Source organism: Dermacentor albipictus, chromosome 1 (genome assembly GCF_038994185.2).
Source record: "Dermacentor albipictus isolate Rhodes 1998 colony chromosome 1, USDA_Dalb.pri_finalv2, whole genome shotgun sequence".
Lineage (NCBI taxonomy): Eukaryota > Metazoa > Arthropoda > Arachnida > Ixodida > Ixodidae > Dermacentor > Dermacentor albipictus.
In genome coordinates, this window is record NC_091821.1 from 446,204,407 (window position 1) to 446,224,701 (window position 20,295).

The 20,295-nt window shown below is 43.0% G+C and overlaps 1 protein-coding gene across 4 annotated transcripts in view; it reads right to left on the reverse strand.

Annotated features, from left to right (window-relative positions):
• Window positions 1-2,669: 2,669 nt before the first annotated feature.
• LOC135903074 (uncharacterized) overlaps window positions 2,670-20,295 on the reverse strand; it is a 37,629-nt gene continuing 20,003 nt past the window's right edge. Inside the window, exons 2-6 of one of the 4 annotated variants that reach the window (XM_065433439.1) lie at window positions 19,729-19,826; window positions 5,286-5,344; window positions 4,105-4,117; window positions 3,932-3,975; window positions 2,670-3,235 (exon numbers count right to left, since the gene is read on the reverse strand). In XM_065433439.1, coding sequence (XP_065289511.1) covers window positions 2,925-3,235; window positions 3,932-3,975; window positions 4,105-4,117; window positions 5,286-5,344; window positions 19,729-19,790 — 489 coding nt within the window. In that variant the 5' untranslated portion in view covers window positions 19,791-19,826 and the 3' untranslated portion in view covers window positions 2,670-2,924. Of the gene's footprint in view, window positions 3,236-3,931; window positions 4,118-5,285; window positions 5,345-19,728; window positions 19,827-20,295 lie in introns of all 4 variants that reach the window. The other 3 variants (XM_065433440.2, XR_011511480.1, XR_010564701.1) reach the window with 3 other exon arrangements.

A 20,295-nucleotide genomic window follows, 5' to 3' on the forward strand; every position in this document is an offset into this window, starting at 1 on the left:
CACTGAGCGGCTTGTCGTATCTAATTGGCTGACAAGGGGCGAGGAGAACGCTCACGTGGAGAGGGATTCGCTTGGGCAGAGCCAGTGCACTGAAAATCGATAACCGGATGAAGAGGGTGGTGACGGCGTCTGCGATTGGTCGGCTTTCCCTTACTCAGCTTGCGGTGGCTGGTCGAAAATCACAGCGTCATGCAACGGAAGCTTAAGAATGACGCTAAAACTGACACTCAGCAAAGAAGAATTGGCAGAATGAGGTGGTAAACGTGCCGAGAGTGCTCGAAAACGTTACACGGCCACGCAAGAAGTCTTAGTATACGCAAATGCACCCATGCTCTCCGGCAGGTGCGAGTAGCCAGCGTCTCAGCGATCGGCGGCAGCCGTCTTTTATTCCTTTCAGAACGGGGCAGCCTGCGGCTATTCCGAAGAAAATTCAGTTTTGTTCGGCATATTAATTCATTTTTATCGCGTACACGTCACTTTGACGCGGTGAGTTTGTGCGGTTTTGTGACGTCGCGTGACAGGCAGCTGAAGTGGGTGCAGCCCGAAAACTTTTTACCAATAGCCGAGGGCTAATGGCGAAAAGGGGTCAAATGAGAAACAACTGTTTTTCTTTTTTCTGTCAAATGATGCATAATCAGTGTGTACACATCATATCAGATGGGGAGCTATCGCGGTTTTCGTGACGTCGCGTGACAGACAGGTGAAGTGGGGGTGGTCGAAAAAGTTTTTGACCAATCGTGGACGGCTGATAGCAGAATTGGAATAGAAAAGTTTGGAATAGTTTTACGTTATAGCGCCCCTGATGTTGCTAAGTGGCTATGTTGTTTCCCTGCTAAGCACGACGTCGCCGAATGGAATCCCAGCGGCGGCATTTCGATGGGGGCGAAATGCAAAAACACCCGTGGTACTTAGATTTAGGTGCACGATAAAGAACTCCAGGTCCACGACTACCGCTACAACCTCACAAATTTCTTTAGAAGACCGTCTTGGAGAACAAAGGTATATTGTTTATACGGTTGCTAGTATGGCCCCCTTGGAGTGCATTGCCACCATTCGCGTTGCCATTATCAAGTGCGTGTAATGGCAAATGATGTCTATTGCAAATTGTTTCATGTACAGTGCCGGCCTTCATGTGGACACGCGCGCGCGCGCGCGCGTGTTTGTGTGTGTGTGTTTGTGTATGTGTATGTGTGTGTGTGTGTTTGTGTGTGTGCTTTATGCATTATTTTCCTGTTCAAACCGCATTTACACCTCTGGTCATAGAAATTAAATTTAGTTGTTAGTTCAGCACTAGGTGTGTCGATTATGTGGCCTTTGTTTGCTAGGAAAATATGAATAAAGAAACGTGGACTAGCCCAACAGTCAACTTTTGTGAGAGTCCTCTTCCTATCAATCCCGCAGCAGTTCTCCTCTTGAAGCTGCATTTGTGCGAGAAATAACGTTCAACAAAAGCGGTTAGGGTATCTACGTCATTTTGTGGCAGCTGTGCAAACGTACCTTTTTATTAATCGCTCGGCGACAAAAGCCACCATCCCATTTTCTGGTCCACATTGGCCCTTAATCCTTAGCGAAGCCTTTGAACAGTCGCCTCAGAACAATGCCACACTTAAGTCGCCTGGCACAACAAGCTAAAAAAACCTTTTCGTTTACTTGCCAAAACGACGATCTCATTACGAGGCATACTATATTAGGGGATTCCAGGAAATTATGGCCACATGAGGTCTTTCAAGTGCACTGAATCCATGGTACACGTACTTTCTTGCATTTCGCTTCCATGGAAATGTGGCCTCTGCGAGCTCGGGCCAAGCAGCGAAATATCATATCCAGTAGGCCGCCTTGCGGGTGCATTTTGAGTGAGTCATATGTGCTTCCAAATGCGCAAGACAAGTCTAATGGCACCCTAATAAAATATTCGTTACAGCATGAAAGATTTGTGTAATGCGGCCTAACAATAATGTAAATAGCACGACTAGAAAAAATGGCACTCTATTCGATACTTTAATTACTTTTTCGTGCGTCGAGGAGAAGCGAGTGCAACCTAAAAGCGCCAATCTTTCCTCAGCAACAATAATGGAAAAATCATATCTGTACATAACTATTGTGTGATCACGGTAAGATATGAAGTATGACAAGACACAGTGTTTTCGTAAGCAGAAAGCTTTTACGCACGTAAACGTCAGGCTCTCAAGTCACCCGCTTAACACAGGGTTACTAGCACTTGGAGTTCCTGAGACTGCAGTCACATACTTTCCACGGGCACCACACAGACTAAATATACCGATGTAGAAAACTGTAATATAGTTCGCGTCAAGCTCATTGCACGCTAAGCCATAAGGGTGCAATGAAAAATGCTTACAATAGAACAGTGCAATTGAAACCTACTATCATCGCGCACAGCTAGAAGAAGCTTGATAAATAGATGCTTGTAAATTTCTTCAAACTTTCTGCTGTCGTTTTATTCGAGCCAGAAAATGATGAGCCATTAAGAAACGTCATTGACTCAAACACGCATTTCAATACCATATTTTTTGCTGAAGCTTCTGCCTTTTATTTGCTTCCTATTCTTAAGGTAATTTTCGATGACCATACCCTGACAGATATGGTGACCCATATCTTCTTACGCCTGTTTACGCTTGTCGTTTCTCAAAAACCTTCCCTGAAGACTCACACAAAATTTCTTTTTTTTATTCAGGTCACATCACCTTGAAATACTTGAATGTAAACGTCAAAAAATATTCAAGTTCATGGCGCACTTTTGCGTAACGGAATTATATTCTTCTTATTCAACATTTATTCTCCTGAATAGCATAAACAGCTTCTGAATCTGACAAGAGGAGATCAATTGTTACGTCGTCTTTCACGAAATGTATCGATGTGAACTATCGAAAGATTTTCGAAGAAACTCGTCGTAAACTAACTCTGCACTAGATAGCCGCTGTAATTGCACCGATGATCTTGCTGCTGACGGCGGCTTCTGCTGCGCCACCTATACTCTTCTCCAATTTCTTCCTCCACTTCTTCAACTTTTTGCCAAATCCGTGCGACCTTCCCACGTCACCTTCGTCATCATCATCTTCAAGCTCAATGTGTGCGAGTGCTTCGTGCTGTTCCAAAGACTCGTCGACCAGCTGCTTGAAGTGTCCAAGCACCAATTCTGGTTCGGAACCGCCGTAAGCATCTACCCAGTTGTCCACCGCTTGGAAGACCAACGCCAGGGCCATCTGCATGTTTTTGTCTGCAGAAAATATTGACGCATGTTAATAATCTGCGGCGGTCACAGAAAAAAACAATATACCCTTGTGATAGTGTCAGCGAATGGATTTGCAAACAAACTAGTTCAAAATCAACCTACCGAATACAACTGAACATAGATTTTAATTTAAATATGAATGGGTGGACGTAGCTTTTTTCTATCCGCAAGTTAACAGCCTCGAGAGCACACGAGCCTAAATATTGCATTTTCTACCTGCGACACGCGAAGCAGAAAAATAGCAGAAATATTTAGTTCAATCATGACAGGCCTCAGACACATTTTAGAATACTTTCAGTGCAGGACCGCAGCTCATAAGAATTTGTAGAAAGTTTTGATTAGTAAAGTTAACAACAGTGTAACCACGCTTTAAAGTTTTGCGGTTCCAAAAGAGTGAACAGTGATATAGATCACTTATGCAGAAAAGGCTATCTCGCTTTCCCCTTACGGCATTTCGAAAGATACTTTGTCGCTTACATTTGTTTCTCAAAGAACTTTATCTCGTGAATATAAGGTAGAGCATACTTTAAGGCCTCGGGAATCGCATTGCGCGCTTCACAAGGACCAACAGCTACCTCCTATCAGCTCCGCAAAAGCCGAGAGACATACACATGGGAGTGTTCTTTCGGAATAAACACACATAAAAATACGATGAAATGTGTTGAAGAACTAAACACGTACCTTGTTCAGTTTTCAGAGATATCTGTGCCATTGCCGATGATGCTCTGGAAAAACAGTGACACGTCTGTGGGCATGCGATTGTTTGCCCCTTGGGAGCATAGCTTGCAACAAATTATGATAATATTAGAAAAACTCGCCTGAAGACGCGTCGAACAACTGGGTACTTCACTTACAGCATAGGAACACCTAGAAAACAGCGAACAAGTAGAAGATTGCTCTTTTATCATTCTCATTGAGTAATCAGAAATCATGTTAGAAAGAATTTTGCACTTGAGACTGTACCCGTTAGTTCAAGAGCCCACAAATGTAAGGCCATATGTGAACAAATAATATGGGAGTCTGTTCTTGTTAGGAACGGCATAAGATTTCACATAAAGGGACAACAACTAAAGCATCCAAAATGAAATGCCAGCACAAATATAACGCGACTAGTTTTTTTTTATTTCTCTAAATAAAACGGAACACGCCTTGAGCTACAGATGGGAATGTAACACGAATTCAGATTAGTGACACGGATGTAACTAGTTTCTTTCTCTTTATTTTCCTTGTGCTTCAGACTGCAGGAAGCTGTGCTTCACCAGGATCGCTGCTACAAAGAGAGCCGTATCGAAAGAGAAACAATAAAACGCGTTTTTTTTTCCTTGTTCTTTTTTTGCTTTTTACTAGACCGGAGGCACTTCTGAAATGCTGCCGGTCCAATAGCCCTCGTGGCACGGAGTACTACGCCATATCCTAGAGTTGCATAGACATCAGCAGTCACCACGAGTAAATCGTACATGCACCCTTTCTTTCACTGTACATATATATATATATATATATATATATATATATATATATATATATATATATATATATATATATATATATATATATATATATATATATATATATACATTACACTTCTTTGACACTTTGATGTATCGCCAGGGATAATACTTCACTGTCACGTCATGTTTCTTGAGTGGCGCGTGTACAGGAGTTGCACCATGCCCCCCAACTTCTAGTTCAGTAAATCAGTTATCACTTGGCGCTCGCGTGTTTCCCCCTTGCGTGGGTTCTTTTAGCGCCCAAAATTAAGTTTTCCAGATGTATAAGTCGTTGCCAATGGTAAAGTATGGTACGCGAAAAGTGGAAGATGTCGGTTCAGCTCTCATATGCGGCAACTAGCCTTTCCGTCCACTTTCCATTCTCTTTTCTGGTTAGTTTTGCACTTACCTTAAAATAATAGTTAATTTCTGTGCTTCTCTGCATTCATTGTCTTTATGCAGTTGCAATATAAGACGCAAATGAGAGCTTTGATTCTGTTCATTCACCCCGCTAAATGTTAAAGAAAGAATCTTAGATGCTCACTCACATGTTGTGTAGAGAAGTATGAAGCACTTGAAGTTCTCAAATCCTTTCATGTTCAATGCACTGAAAAAAAAATGAAGAGGGCCATCAGCAGGAGACTCCAGACTCACCATCTTCGTATGGTGGCAGCTAAATGCTTTTTTTTTGAAGTTTAACGGACAATGAATTTGCTAAGCTGGATAAAGATTATCATCACGAAACAAGCTGCTTCTTCATACTAAATAAAGCATACTGCACAATTTGGGCTGACTAAAACCTACGAGATCTCTATGCTGCTATTGCGAAAGATGAATGCGGAGTTTGGTAATTCATCTAAAATATTCGCTGAGGTGCGAAGCGAAAAATAACACCAGTAAGTGCTAGTGAATGGTACTGAGCTCTCAAAGTTCAAAATGTGCAACACAGCCGGTGCACGCGACGTACAAAATGAACTCGGACAGGTGACTTCGCATGACAGAGTCGAGCTGTCAGCTTTTTGAAGTGCCTCGTGTCGTAGGCGGAGCACACTTGTTTTTTCATCGGGCTGACGACGCGGAAGTTACAGTGACAGCCTTTCGCCAACGAAATTACAACAAGATTGCCGCAACCGAAATGTAATGCACTGGGCTACTGCGAAAGTTTGTTGTGAAAAAATTCATGCCTGCACAAAAGAAATATAAAATGTGCGGGTTAAACAGTTTGTGAGATAGTTAATGGTGCGTCATCATAGCGAAGGTTATTAAAACAGTAGGTACAATAACAAGCAGTGGTTAGAGGAAAAATTACTTCTGAACTAACCTCATGGTAGTTTGCGACGGCAATGCCAATAGCAATCCAGCGATGTACTGAAAAACCGTACTGTTGAAGTCACGTGTATGTAACACGCGTAGGGATAATTCTAAAATTTAATTTATTCTCTTGTAGGCCAGATATTTCGGTATTTTCCTAATTTTCTCTGGCACTCGCTTACAATGTTACCTACGGACATCGAGGCATGACGCCAACTGTACGACGCCGACGAAGTGACGATGGATAGAAGAAGGAATGATATGAATGGAACGTCAGATGCATGTAACGAGACAGCATACTGACATTGAGATGCCGATTATTAAATTATGACGGCAGTAAAACGACGACAGCATAATTACGATGACTGCATTACTATGACACTATGAAGCCGGTGGTATAACGACATCAGATGAACCAGCGCGAATGACGACAATGGCACGATAGCGATGGCATGATGACGGCACCCCAACAACGGCGGCATAATCATGACTCCGTAACGAAGACGTGGTTATAACAGAATAACGTAAGAGGAATGACCTCGATAGATCACCAAAGGTCGTCTGATGACGGCAGCATGACGACAGTAGACCTCTTCTGGGGCACGTCCCACAGCGCCGGCGACGTCACTGCATGACGTTCCCGGCGCACGTGCTCATCTTGGTACGCAAAACACCACCGCAGACGGCGTGCGGCTTGTTGCAGTCGCGAAGTGATTAGCCTAGGTGGGTGACATGAGGACGCATGCATTTTTTTTACGTGAACCTCAGCTCCCTTGTCAAACAGATTGGCAGTAAAAGATTTATATGCATCAGGCACGGTGAAGTTAAGGCACAGCGGATTAGGTATTTATGTACTCTTTTGCTTTGTACATACACAGTACAATCAATAACAATTAAAGTTAAATTATGGTGTTTAACAACCTTAAGCAGCACAGCAGCTCATTAGAGACATTGCGTGCGTGTGTGCGCGTGAGTGTGTATGCATGTGCGTGCGTGCGTGTGCTTGTGTGTGTGTGCGCGTGCGTGCGTGTGCGTGCGTGTGCGCGTGTGTGCGTGTGTGTGTGTCTGCCTGTGCATGTGTGTATGTGCGTGTGTGTGTGCCTGTGCGTGTGTGTGTGTGCGTACGTATTTGTGTGTGTGTGTGCTTGTGCGTGTGCGCGCGTGCGTGTGGACGAGTGTGGCGTCTAGTAAGGCCAGTCGTAGTGATCATGCGCTGTTATAAATTCAGCACTAGTAAATTTTGTACTGTTACGAATGAATGAGACGCAGTGATTAATTCGGGCATGTATCTGGGTGCCCTCTACGGTGAGTTCGGAAGAAATAAAAAGGAGAAGCCTTCGTTTCAGAACAATCCATGGACTGAAAGTTATGACGATAAATGAGCATCTAGCATGATTTGACTCCTGCCTAAGCTGCGTGATTGCATTTCACCGCGTGGAATGCACAAAACGCAAACTACTGAGGTTATTGCGTTTTAGCGCAGATATCACGAGTCCTAAGCAAAACTTTCTTTTTTTATTGTTATACTTACCTGTATGACATGAGCTTTATGCGTTCTTAATGTATAAAAACATGCAGGCGTTCGGTCTTATAATGTTGACAGCAGCAAAGGAAGGCAGCAAAAGATTTATATGCGTCAGGCACGGTGAAGTTAAGGCACAGCGGATTAGGTATTTATGTACTCTTTTGCTTTGTACATACAGAGTACAATCAATAACAATTAAAGTTAAATTATGGTGTTTAACAACCTTAAGCAGCACAGCAGCTCATTAGAGACATTGCAAGGAAAGGCACCAGATCAATTATCGGCACTTGGGGTTGCTCGTAAAGTACGGTAATAAGCGTGCTCTTTTTTCATTTATCCGTGATCTCAATTTAGGCATGATTACAACGAAGGCGCCAAATAGAACAACGGGCGAAGTAAGGAGACATGAGACAACCACGCAGGCTCATCATGCATAACCAACTCGCCCACTAGCACGTGCTCAGTGAATTTAGGCGCCACCACAGGGTACAGCTCCACCGAACAGCTGTGATGGTTATGACTGTTAGTTGCAGACAAAGTTGCTCTTGCATATCGTTTAGCACTACAATGTAAATTTGGCGCAAATTCGAATTTCCGCGGCAATAAAATACAACTTTTTGTTCGAACTCCAGTCATTTGGGCGATGTATCATTCACGCCCCCGAAAATGCGCATCTTCTACGATAAAATGTTCGCTTTCGAAGAGTGATCATTTCAATGCGAAGGCGTTAAGGAGCTCGTGTCGCAGAAAAGCTGGTGTTGGCAGCGTTGGCCGTGAGCGAAAAACGCCGGAAGGCAATCCATAAATAAAAACGACTTGCAAGATGGGCGGAGTGGGAATCGAGCCAGGGTCTCCGAAGTGTGAGATGGAGATCTGCCACTCACCGATGAGTTTCAGAGTTCAAAGCGCGACAAAAGGGCCTCTAGTGAATGCGGTGTTGCCTTAGAAACGTGCCGTAGAAAATTATACTGGGGTGTATACTGGTAATTATGAGCATGTAAATTACAGAAGTCGCAGTTAAACGAGTAGGAAAGTACGTTTCCGCTACATTTCGTCTGCGCTTGGCGCTCACGCAGAGCCATCTTGCGGCAAACACAGAAGACCCCCTCCTCGCAATGTACGGCGCTGCCCCGACAGCTGGCGCACCACTCGCCCGCTTCTCCCCTTTGTCTCGTAAAGAGCATGCCGAGCAAATGAGTGGGAGGTGTGAAAGGGGTGCGATAACGCTATCGCGTTCCAATCTTGAAGGCGGAGCTTAAGCATCCTCTATTTTTTTCTGGTTGTTTGATTTACGGAAGAGGCGCATTCTTACGAAATCACTACATGCTCACATAATGGAACCATGCGCTCGGCAACAATGCTACGTTTTTTGCCGGCAAAACGCGGGCGATTATAATTTCTAAGCAGAGTTTCTAGGTGATGTCACGGCAAGAAATAGTAATATGCTTCAATTACAATCGCGGCAGTTGATGTACAAACATCGCTCTTACACAGAGAGAACAGACCGCATGGATGTATTTTTTTTTTTAGAGTCAATGCTGACTTCGAAACTGCGGCGGAGCCGCTGCAGTGGCTTAGTAGCTGTGGTGTTGCGCCGCTAAGCCAGAGGTCATAGTCTCAAATCCCGGCCGCGGCAGCCGCATTTAGATGGAGGCGAAATGCACACATGCCCGTGTCCCATGCGTTTGGGGCACGTTGAAAATCCCCTGGGGAACAAAGTTATTGCAGATTCACCAGCTACGTCGCCCCTTATAATCAAATCGTTGTTTAGGCACGTTTTACCCCAGAATTCCCAGAGCTGCAGACCAGTGGCTTTTACCAGTGGCTTTTACCCCAGAGCTGCACTCGCAGCGGCTTCACTCTGTTTGGAGACAGGGAGAGTTCCATTGGATGGTGATACCGAAGTGATTAAGAAGGTGAGACGACGATGTGACGGCGATGTCGTCACGAGAACTGCATGAAATTGGTGGCACGACGACAGCCGGGTGCCGGAGTTACAATGATGACGACAGAACGACCACAATAGCATGATGACGATAGCTTGACAACAGCGTCAGAACAATGGGATGGTAACGAGTGTATGCTGATAATCATGTGACGATGGCTGTACTACGAAACACGTATGACGCTAGCGTGACGGCGACGCCATGACGAGAGTCGGATGTCAAAGCTGTAGTGACGACGATGGCGCGACCATGGTGAAATTACGACGGCGAGCTGGCAATGGAGGCTTGACAGCGACTGTCAAATGATAACAGCATGACAAGGTCGGTATAATCGCGACTCTTTGGCGGCTGTATCATTAGAATATAATGACAAAAAAGGTTGACGTCGGTAGAACAAAAAAAAGCAGTATGACGATGTCGGCATGACGAACATGGTCATTACGTTATTGAATTGATGGCATTAATAAACGACGTGATTTAGCAGGCTGGGAGACACGTGCATTCGATACGTGTCACTTTTCAATGAACATCTGTCCATTTCGCCTCGCTCTGTATGTGCCACTGAGTGCAGGGCTAGCCAAGGAACAATTCTCAGCGTACGCGGGCATCGGTGCACTACACTTCTCGTCTATAACACTGCGCGGCGACTTCTCCATAGCGCCAGCAGATGCCGCAGTGTGTCCAGCAGCAAGCGCGAGAGAGGAGCACGGCGACGGCATGACGTGTTTCTTAGCGTTTCTAAGCGTTCGCACGCAACGACGTGCCATGCATTTCGGAGGCCACGCGGAGGCTTCGTAGTGGCTGCCCTAGATGGCACCGAGTGTTCTCGGGGAAGCGAGAACAAGAAATCGCGCTCCTGTACAAGACTTCTACATAATTCATATGAATGCTGTAGATACTTTGTATCGCTTTATTGATTCAATACCAAAGGCATTACTGTCGACAGTCATCGTGAGATGAGTACCACCAAATTCTTGTCCACCTTTATGCTCCTAAGAGACAGATTTAGTATTGTGTGCGTAGCGTACGTAAGATCGCTACGCTCTACAACTTGTGCATTGGTAGAACGCAACACGAACGGTACGTGATACAGACTCGGCCGCTGCTTACGCACGCATGCGATTCTTGCGTACGAACGTGGGTAGCCTTGCGTGCTGCTCTCATATTTCTCGTATGTTCGGGAGAGTGTGAGACAAAGGAGTTTCGTAAGATGGCCACGTCGCAGGCAACCAGTGGAAGGCTGTACTTTTCAATGGCCTACGATTTGGCTTTGGGGCTTGAAGTGGGCGCCCAGAAGCCCTTTCCGGGTCCTGCACGGCGGGAATGCGTAGAAAAAAATATGAACTTTGTTTTTCAGACAGTGTTCACTGTGCCCTGTTTTAACGCACACGTTACGTCACGTTGGCGAGAATAACGGCGTCTATAGTTCGACCGATGGTTGGACACACTGGCGGGCGCGGCCAACCCACTTCGAAGCACCCGGCGTCTAAAAACGCTCGCCCTCTTACGTACGTAGGCATTTCCCAGCACTAAAAGCCCTGACGTCACACGCGCTGCTACGTTCCGCAAAGCGCTTGCGCGCTGCGTATGTATTGTCATGGCACAGAACTAAAACTGTCTAATGTTAGTACATTATTAAAATATTTGAATGCAAGCTCCAGCAGCTTCTCATCAGCCGAGGTGAATCCACCACTCGCCCCTACATTGCCTTAGAGATAGAGCCTGATGGGGTTGTGTTCGATTTCAGATGAACGTCTTCAGCTCTCTTATGGATAAATTTAGGTGAAGTGGGAAATAAAGCTGGTTGTTCCCCATGAAATCATCAGCTCAGCTAAGTGAGGATGACTTTATCCTAAACAAAGTTTACCATGACTTTGAGGCTTCTAACAAAACCAGCTAGCAAACAATACACGTCGAGCTGTATCTATTCGGCAACATAAGGTATATTAAGAAAGTTAGAAGTCAGTTTAACTTGCAGCTGGAGTGCCGCCTCGGCACAGGGATCAGAAGGGTGCCATATTGTCACAATGTGACAATAAAATCGCTTGAGGCTGTTTACGACTCCAGTGCCACCGACGTGCTGCTGTCATATGGCCGTCAGCGTACTGTCTGCGGACTGTGGCCTCGGCGCAGTGTGACAGGGGCGCTGACGCTATGGACAGCTCTCGTGAGGAGTCTACAGACCAAAAATAAACGTCGTGCTGACTTATTGTGACCAGGCCTTTATGTCGCCGACGATGATTGCCGTCACCAACGCTTTCTTGTTGCTGTCAGGCACCCTCGTCATTTTAAGCTTCACAGCGACATAATACGAAGAAATTTAAAGCTTTGCTCCCAACCGCCACAGTGGTATTCTAACGCAGGTCACAGCAGCAATGTGCACTTTAGAATTGGCCGTTCCATCCACTGAGATAGCGTACAGCAATAGCGCTGGGTAAATACTGCAAGGATGTCTCTTCCGCGTTCTCAGAGAGCGGGGGTGTCTATCCATGTATTTCGGAGACCAGAACAAGCTGATAGTGTACGACCATAAAAATATGTGCAGCGATATAGAAATTGTTCTTGACAAGACGGCCGTATGTTGACGAGCAATTTTTCTTTGGCATGCTCATAATTAAAACAGAGTCGACGGCACAAAAGAGGCGCATATGACAATGATGATTATCAGCCTGAAACATTGCACGTACTAACAAAGAGGATGTGCCTCGAACGACGTCTCAGAAATTACCGCATGTAGTTTATTACTTATTAGTCCACAGATTTCACAGCACTGAAATGCACGATATAGAAGCCCGGCAATTTTACAGGAAGTAAAAGAACTATTGTTCAAGTATGCCAGGTGCCACAACGTCATTTTGCTGGTGACATTAGTTGTAGGAACCCTAGTTTCGGAGTGCATTGATTCCCAGGCAGGGCTTTCAAAATTAATTTTAGAGCCTGAAAAGCATGAACCCTTTTGCGCAGCAACTACGTCACTAGTTGTTTAAACAATAATTTACAAAACCAATTAATTAAAAAATGATGCAAGGAAACCTTCTATTTGAATATCAGCTCGAATTGCAGGCTGGCGACACGTTCGGCTCGGACGTTGCCCTACTGAATAAACCACACAGAACATATCACTGTTTCGCACATCTTCTCGAAACTTATTCCCACAAGACAACTTCGCCATAATTAACCACAGAAGAAACGAAAATGAACATGATGCACCCAGAGTGTTTGAATCAAATATGTTTACATTGTAAAGTTTTGGACGGCCTTGAAGAAGAATCGTACAATGCATGCCACAGGAACACTGATGTCATTCATGTCGGTGGAAGTCGTAAATACAACCTATTCTGGGTAGTCGGCATGACCCGTAATCCGTATGAAATTTTTATACTTTTGGGTAATTCAAAAAGACTACGCAATATATCGCGCAGCTATTCTAAATGCGGTCTGCATTACCAGCACTGCTGAATAATTTACGCTTAACGTTTCCTCTAACGGTTCGGAACTTATTTGTGGTGTAAGTGTTAGCGTAATTGTGTTGGGAAACAGTCATATTCGGAAAAAGCTGATGAATACGGTTTCTTGTGCTTGTTTTATGAAGAACGGAGATCACCAACAGACACCACGCTATCTTTTTCTTTTCTTAACTTTTGGATTGCAAAAATTGAATCCAGTGTAACGGGCACTGGGGCACTTACCTAGGATGATAGTAACTTACCTAGATGATAGTAACTATATATATATATATATATATATATATATATATATATATATATATATATATATATATATATATATATATACAATATTGTAACCGCATTCTAAAGTTGTGGCCTATGCCGCTTAACAGAAGAGTATTGCAGTTAACAAAGTTTGATATTATCTATTTACCGCGCAATTAACCCATGATACCTTGAGTAGCAGGTACGGATTCTAGGTTGACGTGGACCGCATGCTACACGCGTTTATAACGTTATGGCTAGCGCATAAACTATGTGTTCGCTTCGTCTTGAACCAGCAGAGAATGCGCACCCGACACGGAGCGTGAGCCGGTTTTCACGAAATGACAAGACGGTGCAGTAAAAGAATAACGTTAGCTTTTTAAACTTGCACAACTCGGTATTCGAGCAAAGTATTTTTTATGGTCCTACCTGCATAGGGTCAGTGCTTATCGAAAGTACTTGTGTTTTAGGAAGCAATGTCCTAAGGCGTTCTTCCTAGCGTGGAAGAACACGTTTATTTTTTATTTAGTAGGTCTGTGATAGTTCTGAACACCTTATTGGCAACCACTGCTTTGGCGGCACTTTTGGGGGCCTTCATACCATTTTCCATTTTTATTGAACATTTTCCCGTGGCTGCACTCAATGCCTCCATCGCTGTCGTTATCATTTTCTCTCGGAATGGCTGTCTGTGCTTTGCTTTCTTGCATGACTTCATTCTTCTTTCCATAGCTTGTTGCGTCATCCTCAATTCAAGTAGAACCCTCTTCGTAAGCCTCCAGGTTTCTGCCCCGTACGTGAGTACTGGGCAGAATGCAGCACATGCTAATCAACAAATAACAAGAGGCTTTTGATGTATCAATTTGTGAAACCATAACCAGCATAAAACTATTGAACGATCAGTAATAAACAATGCGTGTTAGAAATTACGCAAGATACGCGTGTAGGGATTATTTTTGCCCACATCAAAACCTCCATAAGCAGTGACGAAAGCGAAAATACCGACATATATAATCATGGCAGACGTTTCACAAAAATATCAGACCACGAACATATTAGTATACCCCATGTAAACTTGTAATAACATTTGGTATGACTTTATGTGTGTTCGCAAAATTTAAATATGAGTTTCTGGCACGCTTGTGAAATCCTTCACTCCCGGTACGTTTCATGCATCTCATGTTACGAGCATTTTATAATTGAAAAATTCAATTTTTGCGGTAAAGCCACACAACAGCATTATCGAATAAAAATTTCACTACTATTAACACATTTTCCTCAATCGTGCCTTTATCGTATTCTGCAATTCAAAGTCACCTATAATTCTCTGTAGCGCTAACAGCCTCTAGCTACGAACGTCAGACATCTGCTCCCACAAGGAAGCAGAACGTGACCCCGCTCCTTCCCCCTACTTCAAGCGACTTGTGTTCCCAGACATCGCTAATAGACAGCTCGGTTCAAATATCTAGAATCAGGCAATGCGCGTTTTATTGCACAGCTACTCTTTCATTCTCTGATATAAATTCTTGTCGTAGTGGTAGGCTGGTTATGACGTCTCCGTCCTCACTGAGTCATGGTTTCGATTTCTGGCTGCGGATGTCACAATATCAAGCGGGCGAACAAAAACAGAACGCCAGAGAAACGGAACATAGAAACCACGAATTGGCAGCAGCAATAGAGTCCGACGACCACTCCCTTCCATCTATAGAGCCTCGCTTGCTTGTCAAGACTTGCATTCAAAATTTCCATTTGATCACTCAATAATTTTGAAAATTAATCGTAACAACTCTCATTTTTACCTAAAGTAAAATTAAGTATTCTTGATATGGACGCTGGTATTTGTACGAAGCGCAAAAATTATCCTTCGGGAATGTATTCGGATTTCTTTTATGAATATTTGACGCTATTTAGCCAATCAGAACACCAGGGCGCCGGTTGACACGTTAACGCCGTGCATTAAGAAGCGTGAAAAAAATTTCTTACAATCCTGTGCTTCGGGGTACCAGGGTTGCTAAAGGAGTTTTCAGAGCCACCGTTCCGTTCACTTCTACTTTAGGCTGGTTTCGAAGCCACAGATAAAATGCTTTTTGCTCAAGAAATCAAAAGGCACGCGTTTTTATTTATCTATTAAATCTATTTTAACGCATAGGGAACAAGTTGCGAAATAAAGTTAAACTTTGGAATGCCTAGAGCTCTACTACTCACCGATTTCAAAAAGTACCAGAAAATAAGAAAAGACACCTCACAATTACCGCTCCACAGAGGTGTCTCAGTAGAATTCAACATTTACATAAGAACATGAATAGTTTAATGAATAGGAATGAATGTTTGTCCGTAGCCTTGGTTCTGTTCAATCTGGACCTCAATCTCATTCTGACTGATCTAAATTGATCAACTGTAAGCTTCGGTGGACCGTAACCAATCAATCATGAAAGCATTGTGAAAAAATGGACTATAGGGATTCCACAATTAAAATAAATAATTACTCACATGCTGCTGTGAGAACTTCTAAGGGCACAACGAAGTGAAGCACCTTCACGATTGACTGCTGATCGTTAGGAAGAAAAATAACTCTCGCAAAAAGGCTGTTTGCATATCTACAGACCACTCACTATTTCGGAACTACGAAACTGTTAGCATAATAGAAGCATCTATTTATCATGTGTTCTGTAAGCCTGGTAGTTCTAAACTACGCGTTTCTAAATCAGAAACTGATAAGTGGTTGTGTTACAAGATATAATGGTACGCAAAGTAGAATATGCTACGGCATATGTTCAAATAGTTGCCTCATATTTTAGATAACAAGAAACACTGCTGTACTCTTTACGCAGGCAATTACCTGCACCAACTTGAAATAGGCTGTAGAAGCTTTTAGATGCCAGTCACAGACCAGAGCAGCCAAAATGAGCTTCATTCATAGCATGAGGTTAGCACGTAAACTTTCTATGTTAGCTTTTATCGCAGACGTATTCTATGTGTATAATTTTCATATTGTTCTATGCGGAAAAAGCTGAATGCAGTGGTAGGTCAGCGGGCAGCTTGATAATAGCATCGTCGCAATGGAGAAATTAGGAGCCTACTTTTGTCCTAAGGTCTCATGCACAAAAACAGTAAAAAAGAGATAACTAAATGAAAAAAATTACCCGATATTAAATATTTCTTCCCCTAACTTTGATGTGAGTAATAGTTTCACAATGACGAGATACGTCCTTTCCAGCAATGCATTTCACCTTAGAATGCGTTTTCATTAGGAAGCTGAGGAATCCGTTTACTGTAGAACGATAACTGTGCTGGTTATCTGGCATCAAGAAACGCTAGCGCACTTTTACAATGTTTAAGTAAGATGCTGAGAAAGTGCTTTTCTTTTCTATTGTGCTGTGTACTTGAACGATTACGTATGGTGTCCAATGTTCCCCTTTCTTACACAAAACAGAGCTAGGTTGAAAACTTCGCATGTTGTGCTGTCGTATAATGCAAAGCGCTTGATTTGTTTGCTGACAGTGAATATGCAATGCTCACAGTATAGAACTTGCGTTCGAATGCTCTGTGATTCCGAACATTAGCACGCTAATAGTGATAAAATTCGCAGGCAACACTCCTTTGCGCCCGGAGTAAGGTTGCATGAAGAGTGCTCCAAAATAAACAACAGAAAGCATCAGCAACATTGGCGAACATGCGAAAAATGGGCTGTTAAATACTCCATGGATGCACACAACGAGGCTTAAGGCACGTGCACTTTGAGTAAATGGGCTAGTTTGAATTGAAAACAAAAGGCCGTTCACAGCAGAACGTAGTCACTAGAGCGTTACAGATGTTTCCCTCACTTCTAGGGCTCATGAGCTGGGAACAGGTTGGTGTTATGTCAATATATTTTTAATCCTGAGTCGGATAAAATGACTGCTGCCGTCTATAGAAAACGTTTCATGCAGAAGCTTGTATTGCGAATTAGGTATGGGGACACAGTTTTTCATTAGGTCAACTTATCAAAACTGCGCAAGGAACAAATAGTTACACTGTTGCACAGACGTTATTGTTATTCTTTATAACACTCTTTCAGTACCTGTTTTTTTTTAGAAAGATCGAAGGCATTATAGTTTCCTAGAACTAGTAATCGTCTTTTCGCCGTTCTTAGAGTGTACTTTACTCTCTTTCTGAAGCTTCTCTACGGGAACTAGGTTTTCTTTCAATTAAGCCCAATAGATCTCAGAATGTTTGGTTTGTGAAAGCAACAATACTGAATATAAAACCTTAGTGTGTAAGTCATCTTTTCTTTTATTCATTTATGTAACTTGTGTTTTCTTTTCCTTGTTGCTGAGATGAAATAAATAGAGAACGCTGATTGTTATAATAAAAAACTTAAAGTAACATGACGAAGAATTCAGCATTTGTTACAACCTAATGTTTAAAAACGCCTTTACCTTTTTTGGAACACCTTTGGCACCATGCATCGTGCCTCGTGTGGAGTCATTGCCTTTTGCATGAAACTGTAACACTGCCATCAAATCCTGCGTCTGTAGCCTTGTGAGAAATTGTTTGTGAAATGTTATTGATGTGCCTGTTATGCTGTAAGTTCAGTGTTTTGCCATAATCAAATACAGCCACAAAAGTTCGAACAAGCGTGGTCTTCAACCTATGCCGTAGTCGCCTCTACCTGTTGTTTTAAAGACAGAATGTGGTGACAGTTTTGCTATGAAAGTGCTGCAGCCATTTTAGTGTGATTCTCAACCATCTCAACCGATATGTAGCAATATATCGCAAATTCTAGGTGATATATCCAATCTTGCTGTTGGAGCAGTAGTATAAGAATATTTCTGAATACATTGGTACAACATACTTTTTTGTTTTCATTTCTAATTTCATTTCTTTTTTATGTAGGTACGCATAAACAGAATACAGGGCCTTGATGGCGGTGCACTTTAGTAAAACCATAAAATGAACCCAATACTTAAGAAACACAAAAGATCACAAACTTAAACATTATCAAATGTCAACCAAGACAGAAGGACAGCTAAGCACACACGCGTGAAGGAATGAGATCAACATTTGGACATAAGATATTGTGCAGGGTTAAAAGAAGGATAATAGGGATAAAATATGTTACGCATCATGAATGCAAACAACCACCCGGTGAACCACCTCAATAATAAACATATTCCCTGACATACATATTTTTAGTGAACAAAACATGTGTCTTCTCGCGGTAAGAAAAATAAAATCACTTATGCGCAATTGAACAAAATAATGCACATCCTTTTCAAGGAATTCATTGTCATTTTCATTTTCCATGCCCCTGAAACGTTTAATGTCGTAATGCTGCATAAGTATATCACAGAGGCAGACTGAGTTTGTAACACAAATAATAAAGCAATAAATAACATTGAACTGGTAGTGAACGATAAGATCTTATGTTTATCAATAAGGAAAATGAAATCCATTTTGACTTAGGTGTACGCTTATGCGAAGTACTTACCTTAGAAGTACGAAGAAACGTACAGTTCTGGCCTTAAAGCCGAAACACAAGGCAAATATAGCATATGTGATGTGGGTAGTATACAAAAGTGTATGACAACCAGGAGCGATTTTACAAAATTAAAAGACTGAGCTCAACAAGAAAGATTCAATATGAGGGAACAGCTCACGAGTTCGAAATTTTCCGATGATGCTAGTAATAACGCTTAGAAATGTATCACTGTTGCCGAAAAATTATTTTTCACCGCCAAAGAACTGTGTGTCTCTACCTTTCTCAGATCAAAAAAGATGAAACCTGTTTCTCAAAGAGAGCAAGATACTGTTTCGTGGACAAAACATTTCTCAGAGCACAAAAAAAGCACTGTAAAGATTAGGGATAACAAAAGTACTTTTTTAACTACTACATGCTAGGTCACTAAATACGCTCCAGTACTCTCGTATGCTGAGCTAGGCACAGCAAACATATCGGGATCTCATGTTTGCGGAATGCGCATATGGTTTATGTACTTACACACAGCGGTAGTTCCTCAACGCCAGTTATATGATCAGAACACAAATGACCAAAGTTACCTACCCAAAGTCAGTACTTTCCCCATGATTTGTTCCCGGAAATTATGCTTCCTAAATACCTCCCTTTGTGCCAGCCTGACGCAGCCTGTGAGACATGTCTCATGGAGCATTCATCATTGTCGCAAGGTTGAAAATGTGCACGATAACAGCAGAGTCTACTGTCAGCCTTTTTCCTCGTGATTCGCAGGGTCTTCACAAGAATAGTCTTACTTTGCCGGGGCAGTTCAAGCAATCACAACGTTTCCCACGACGTTGGCCGACGTTATTATCTCCTTCTTAACGTGTTGTGAATGTTCATTCTTGTGGAAATGTCTGCTTTTTGTATTGCTACAAGCTCTCCTTCGTCCCGCCACGTTTTTTTTGTTTGCTCCCTTTCAGAGTCTATGAAACAATGGAGTAGAACGGGCGCTACTATACTTGCGTCGCCCACGCACCTTTTGCTCCTTCAACGGATGATTACCTGTCAAGCCTCGTGTCAACGTTCTTGCGATCTTCAGCCAGCCAGCGAAAACGAGCCTGCATCACCGGAGGCAAGGAACTGGACTGGCTTTCGGATTTCTGAGGAAGACATAAAAGATAAAAAAAGGCTACTACGCGGAATTTTACACGGCAACCCTCTACGAGTGGTGCCCATTGCCAGTTGCCAACCAACGACTAACACCGAGGATTAATTCAGTGTACTTAAGGACCAGCACATCAGTCTCCACTTGGGGCGTGGAATGGGTGCTAGTATGCTTGCGCCATTCACGCATTTTTCGTTGCTGCTCCCGGTTGGTAATGCCAATTCTTCCTTCCAGTTCCTGCTCGAACTACCGGCTCCAACCCCTGCTATTTCTTCAGTGTGCATGCTTGCTTAATTCTAAAGAAAAACGTACGAACCGTAGACAATATCGCTTTGTGCTACTGCGTGGAATGGCATTCTACCTCTTGAGGCTGTTGGTATGGAGTGATATGGAACAAAATCCAGGCCTGTTCCAACATAATGCAACGGCTCTTCGATGGACAGAATCAGATGAAAAGCAGGCTT